Source organism: Populus euphratica, unplaced genomic scaffold (assembly GCF_000495115.2).
Source record: "Populus euphratica unplaced genomic scaffold, PopEup_1.0 scaffold469.1, whole genome shotgun sequence".
NCBI classification, from domain to species: Eukaryota; Viridiplantae; Streptophyta; class Magnoliopsida; order Malpighiales; family Salicaceae; genus Populus; species Populus euphratica.
This window is the reverse complement of record NW_011500347.1, coordinates 116247-123428: the sequence shown is the minus strand read 5'-3', so window position 1 is coordinate 123428 and position 7182 is coordinate 116247. Positions and strand designations below refer to the sequence as shown.

The 7182-nt window shown below is 28.4% G+C and overlaps 1 protein-coding gene across 1 annotated transcript; it reads left to right on the top strand.

The window, feature by feature from the left end:
- Positions 1-2623: 2623 nt before the first annotated feature.
- Positions 2624-3833, top strand: LOC105113919 (putative cyclin-dependent serine/threonine-protein kinase DDB_G0272797/DDB_G0274007). Its single transcript, XM_011010286.1, has one exon. It carries the CDS (start codon positions 2753-2755, stop codon positions 3680-3682), a length of 930 nt encoding a protein of 309 aa, XP_011008588.1. The 5' UTR covers positions 2624-2752; the 3' UTR covers positions 3683-3833.
- The last annotated feature ends 3349 nt before the right edge of the window (positions 3834-7182 follow it).

Sequence of the window (7182 nt, the reverse complement as noted above, 5' to 3'; positions counted from 1 at the left end):
GGAGATTTATAAAGAACAACTTCTACTGTCTGGTTATTATGAAGGATTTTGAGGTTTCTTAGAGGTGGATGTTCAACTCAATGAGAGTGTCATTTACTAACTCCTAGACAGAGGTTTTATTTCTAAATGTAACGGGACATGCATGTTTTACAAATAAATATGCAATATGATTTTCAAACACATTATACATTTCAAAGCAATCCAAGAATAAGACTTGTATTTTATGTAATGCAATGAAATCATAAAAACATTACTGTATTTTTTCTTTAATGCATAAATTTTTTGAAAAACCAAAATCTCTTTTAAGAGCTATGGTTACGATAAGATAAAAATCATGAAAACAATATTTTTGTTTATAACAAAATTTATTTCAAGAATATTCAATTCATTTTAGATGTTCTCTATTACAAAAGAGAATGTTGGAGAGGTTAGTGGAGAAGGTTGGTCATTGTTTGTATACAGTGGTTTAGACATATTTGTATTATAATTTGTATTTTGAAAACTAATGCTAGGAATATCATGAATCGATTTCTTAGATGAGTTTAAGTGATAAGACATGTTTATAATAGAGGAAATCTCAGAAATTCTTCCAAGATTTATTATACTGAATGTAGAAGATTCAATTAAAAATTTATAACTAATTGAATGTCTATGAAAGGACAATTTAACTTTACCATCACTATATTAGGTTATTTGTTTGAGATGGATATTTGGTTGTGGTGGTTATAAAGGTTCAGGTTGGGTGAGATCTTCAAGGATTTAGTCTTATGGTATGATTATATTTTTTTGTTGGATAGATTTGAATATAATTATATTTGATGTAGAAATATCTGTTTTGAGGAATAAGGTTTCACATTTCTAAGATTAGAGTTTATATTTATTGGCAAAAACAGAAAACATTGCATTTTAATGAATTTAAAAATTAAGGCTACAAAAATAATTCTTCAAGCATATCGTAGTTATGAGTTTTGATACGTAAAATCATACTCTGTGAGATTTGTTTTTCAACGATAGATATAATACAGTTTAGATAACAATAAAAGAAAACATGATGACTACATAAACTGAATTTTATGGAATTTATTAATGAATTATAAAAATTTTAGAATATAACAACTACCAGAACAGTTAAGATGAAAATATTTAGATTTTTTTTTTGTAAAGGACTTGATCTCAACTTGCACGAGATCAATATGAATATATTTATAATCTTGTTATTGGTATTTTTGTAAGAATTTTTTTGAAAAGAAGTTGGATAATTTTAAAAGATTTTATAAGCTGAATATTTATTTTTTTTGTTTTTATTATAAAATTAGTTTTGAAAAGAGTAGTATAACAAAATTTATTTCAAGAATATTCAACTCATTTTAGATGTTCTCTATTACAGAAGAGAATGTTGGAGAGGTTAGTAGAGAAGGTTGGTCATTGTTTGTACATAGTGGTTTAGACATATTTGTATTATAATTTGTATTTTGAAAACTAATGCTAGGAATATTAGGGATCGATTTCTTAGATGAGTTTATGTGATAAAACATGTTTATAATAGAGAAAATCTCATAAATTCTTCTAAGATTTATTATATTGAATGTAAAAGATTCAACTAAAAATCTAGAACTAATTGAATGTTTATGGAAGGATAATTTAACTTTACCATCACTATATTAGGTTATTTGTTTAAGATGGATATTTGGTTGTGGTGGTTATAAAGGTTCAGGTTGGGTGACATCTTCAAGAATTTAGTTTTCTGATATGATTATATTTTTTTGTTGGATAGATTTGAATATAATTATATTTAATGTAGAAATGTCTGTTTTAAGGAATAAGGTTTCACCTTTCTAAAATTAGAGTTTATATTAATTGGTAAAAACAGAAAACATTTCTTTTTAATGAATTTAAAAATTAAGGCTACAAAAAATAATTCTTCAAGCATATCGTAGTTATGAGTTTTGATATGTAAAATCATACTCTGTAAGATTTGTTTTTTAATGAGAGATATAATATAGTTTAGATAACAATAAAAAAAATATGATCACTATATAAACTGAATTTTATGAAATTTATTAATGAATCATGAAAATTTTAGAATATAACAACTCCCAAAATAGTTAAAATGAAAATATTTAGATTTTTTTTGTAAAGGACTTGATCCCAACTTGCATGAGATCAATATGAATATATTTATAATTTTGTTCTTGGTATTTTTGTAAGAATTTTTTTGAAAAGAAGTTGGATAATTTTAAAAGATTTTATAAGCTGAATATTTTTTTTATTTTTATTATAAAATTAGTTTTGAAAAGATTAAAAGAATTATAATAAATCTGATTTTAACATGAACTAAATACGTAATGAATAAGTCAGCATAGTTAAAGTCAGTGTGGAATTTTACCCCCCAAAAAACCAGCTTTATAAATCCAGTTGGAGGTCTTTTACTCTTTGATCTTTACCTGTCCCCGTCACTTTTGCCCTTTAACGAACACAACTACAGCCTCACACTTATACGTGCATCTAGTCATCCACTCCCTTCTGTATCAGAGACTCCCAAATGCTGCAACGTGTCCCTCGAGATTCTAAAAAAAACTCAAAATTGAAATGTATTCCTAACCCTAAAATTAAAAATTAAAAAAAAAAACCAGTGAGGGCATCCAATAAATTTGTCCTCGAACACTACTTTGCCTTCCATTCTCTTCCCACAGCGATTAACAAATCCCATCCCCCCTTCTCTCCACCTTTTCTTCACTCCCAGCCTAAAATCATGCTTGAAGAATCCATTTCAATCTGGGCTTCTATGAATAGTTGGTTTACCCCAACTGTTCTATTTGTGCTTCTCAATCTGATGATTGGCACCATTTTTATTACTTCAAGCCTAGCCACCCACAAACCTAGTGACCAACATCAAGAACAAGAAAGACATGTTCAAGCACAAAATGGTCATGGTCTTGGTCATGGCCACCAGCTTGCTAGATCTCCTTCTGTACTACAAAGACTCAAATCTATCAACTTTTATAGTTATAGATCCCAAGAACCTACAACCTTCACTTTTGAAAAACCTCAAGAATCTGACCAGCATTTCACTCTTCATCAACAAACCCCTCAACAAGGTTATCAATACCACCAAAATCAAAACCAGCCACCAATTTCTAGATCTCCTTCAATGTTGCAGAGGCTCAAGTCCATCAACCTCCACAATTACTTCTCCCAAGAGCCCATTAACCCCACCATTACTAATAACCACAAAGATCAAGAAACCACGGCAGCCCATTTCACTTCTCAACAAATGTATGACCACATACAAGAACTTGATGGACAGCTTCAAGAACAACAAGAGGAAGAGGAAGATCAAGAACAGACTCTTGAAGAGATATACAGCAAGTTACAAGGAAATAAACTGAGCAAATCCAAGTCAGACACGAAGCCAACTTCTGGTGAAGTACCCAAGAAGCTACCGAAGAAAATGAAGAAATCTGCAAGTGCGAAATCTGCTTTTGCCCATTTTGAAGAAGATGACGTAGTTGAATCTCGTAGGCCAGCTACCGTGAAAGAAGGGAAGGCCTCTACTGAGTTTGATGACACTGAAGTGGATGCTAAAGCCGATGATTTCATTAATAGGTTCAAGCAGCAGTTGAAGTTGCAGAGGATGAATTCTATTATGAAGTACAAAGAGATGATTACTAGAGGGAGCTGAAATCAAAATTGGTTTTGTTTTCTGGGGTTGGTTTTTAATTTTTTGTTTTGTTTTGGGGGCTTTTGTTGAAAATTTAGGATTTTTATTGTGTCTAGATCAGATCTCCACTTGAAATTTACTTGCTTAATTAATTAATATTCCTGCTTGTTGACGTATTTATCCGCAATCTAATTATTTGTTAATCTCATGAACTACAGCATTATAATGTGAATGGTGACTCTGAAACCCCATTGACTTCATGTAATAAAATAATGGCATAAAACAAAATAAAAAAGAATGATGGAAACAATGGCCATTTGGGTTCTCGATTCTTGGGTATTTTTTCTTTCGAGGTTTCGTTTTCAGTCAGGGAAAGAAGGTTGTAGCTGTTGCCAGGATGGGAAAGTTAAAGACAAGAGCCCAGTTGCAGTGGGTATTTTGGCAGAGAGCTCGTGTCTTTATTGTATTTTGACTGATTTGCCCAAACAAATTCTGTTGATGTCAACAGAAAAGTTGTGGGCAGTCTGGTCAAACCAATTTTGGGTTCCCATTTTGCTCTCCCGAATGCACATGGGAGATTTTATTTTGGAAAAGTAGGGTCCTCCACTTCACATTTACTTGTTATTGCATGATGCCTGCATTAAGACAGTGTTTGTCTGGGAAGTTGTGCTTGTGTTTTAATTAAAGCACAGATGCAATAATGTTTGGTAAAAAAAATATAAGTTACTGTTTACAAGTCTCACAAAACGCATGGAAAAAGAAAGTAGGCAGGAGTTGCTTCTTGAGCTGCATCACGGTTCAAGCAATATTTTTTTACAGTTGTATTGTTTATGTGAATTTTTTTTTTAAAAAAAACTAATGAATAATATAAGTAAATTTTAATTTATTTATGAACTTTTTTTTTGAAAATCTAGTTAATTAACAGTTTTTTTAAAAAACCAGTATAATTAATTGATTTTACTTGCACTGTTTATGTTAACGGAAATAATAATTTTTTAAAAAAATTAATTTAAAATAAATTAAATTTATTTGTACTATAATCTCAATTATATTGGTTATGAGTATGATTATAGTTATTTTTTAAAATATTTTTTATATTAAAATAATTTTTTTATTTTTTAAAAATTATTTCTGAGATCAGTGCATAAAAAAATCCAAAACATATAAAAAATTAATTTTTAATAAAAAAATTAAATTTTGTGGAAACGGTTTACACCGCGTTCCTAAATGTTCTCTCTAATAAAGTATCAAGTATAAAACTAACTAAAAGATACAACTTTTTTTTTACTGGTTTCACTGTTTATTGCAAATGTTTTTTTTTTATTATTATTTTTCCACAATTTAATCTTAATTGAAAATTAATTAATTTTAATTTTCTTTAAAAGGGTATAATTAAAATAAAAAAGATCTAAATGAAAAAGATATCAAATATATAGATGGTGTTCTATAAATTTTCAAAAAGATATACTTTGGTCTTTAAACTTAAAAAATAACGTAAATTATATAATTTTGATATCTCAATATTTTTCAAATGAATTTTGGTATAAAAGTTTGTTTATGTTATTTTTAATCTTGAGTTGAGAGCGATCATTGAATTTCAGCGAGAGAGAGAGAAACATAGATTCAGGCCACCAAAATAAATGATATTTATATCAAATTATTTCTTTTGATGAGAAAAGTTCATATAAGATTTTTTTTTACTTTTAAAGTTATTGAAAAAATAGATATAAACTCGGGTTGATTTCGGTCTTTTGAATGAATTTTTGGTTTGTTGAGCCCTGAATAGGTTTGTCATGATTTTTAAAGTATTTTATATATGTTTTAGGTAAAAAATAGATTGAGAAATGAGTTTTTAGGTAAAAAAAACATAGATCTTGATTTTTTAACCATTGTAAGTAAGATCAAATGATACCTTATCTGATTTTTTATAAAAAAATTATGATGGATAACATTTTTTATACCTCAATGTAGCAAAAAAACTAAAGGCATATGCAAACATGTCAAACGGGCAAGCTTGACTTGGCATAATGCCTTGTTTCTTTTCCTAGAATTTTCTTTGTATATGGTTTTTTGTTTTAAAAAATATATATTTATATTTAGATTAGTATAATTTCTCTCTTCTATTTGTTTTAGAAAGCTTTTTCAAGTGATGATTATATTTTGGTTATACGTTTAATTTTTAAAGAAATTTTTCTTATTTATCTATAATTTTTTTTATCATTTGTACAAATGAATTTTATTTTATTAAAATAAAAAATATTTATTTTCAAATAATATTTCTAATATGTGTAGTTTTGCATAATATTTTTTCTCTTTTTATTTCATTCAATTAATTTAATGTGTTTGTTTATTCTCTTATTGTTAGATTGAATAAAAATAATATTGTAATAAATAAAATTTAGCAAACATAATCAGATAAATATCTTTTTTTTTTAAGATTAAATATCTTGATTCACACATATTTTTTTATTTTTAGATATCATAAATGAGTTCTTTTTTATTTACAAGCACATATAATTTTTAGTTTAATTAATTATATGAATGCATAAATATTTTTTTATATTTAAATTTTTCAAACTATAAAAATACAGAACTTAAATATAAAATATTTTTTATAAAAAGTAAAAATATCTAACCCAGAAAAGAGGAAATTGTCAACACTAAAGTGTTAGAGCCTCGGGAGGCGAGATTTCACCATTTTTGAGCATAGGATGTCATAAATTATCAAGGCACGGGGTGCCACCCTGCCTTGCCATATCTTGCTTCCTGCATCAACTGTGGGGCTGAAATGTTTCTTAATTTGCTGCTCTCATGGGGCGATATCCTATAACATGCGATTATTCTTTCAGCCGACGTGGGTCCAAATTTTGCTTTATCCCTGAGGGGAAATTGTCAGATGATAAATTATGAGAGTCCTGTAAGAAACAGTGCCTAAATGAGCTTGAAAGTTCGTTCCATTATGGAAAGGGGATGCTATGATTATGGTGGAAGCAAGACAGACAGAGCGAGTGCTGTTTGCGATCTAAAAAGATGGGGAGAAGATGCCTTGCTTGTTCCCACAGAACTACTCTTCCATTATAGCCATGGGATCTTGTGAGAAAGGGACGTCATTAGTCCAGACAAATAACAGTGTTACCATACAAAAGACGAGTCCAATGCTTTAAAACCAGGACCATTCAGCAGTTCCCTGGGAGGCCGTGGCTTTCACAGGGTTGGGTATAATACAGAGCTTCGAATTATTTAGGCTCTGTTTCTTTATAGGAAAATTATTTTTAAAAAAAAAATAAATTTTGAGAAAAATAAATTTCAGAAAAGTAAATTTTAGGGGAAATAAATTCCTGAAAAGTAAAGTATTTTCTAATATTTGGTACTGCTATGAAAAATAAACTGAAAAATACTTTCCAGTATTTGTTTATGTTATGGAAAATAAACTGGAAAATAATTTATTAATATTTTATTTTTCTCAAGTTTATTAAAATAATAAGGAATAAATCTTACAAATTAAAAAGTTGAATAATAAT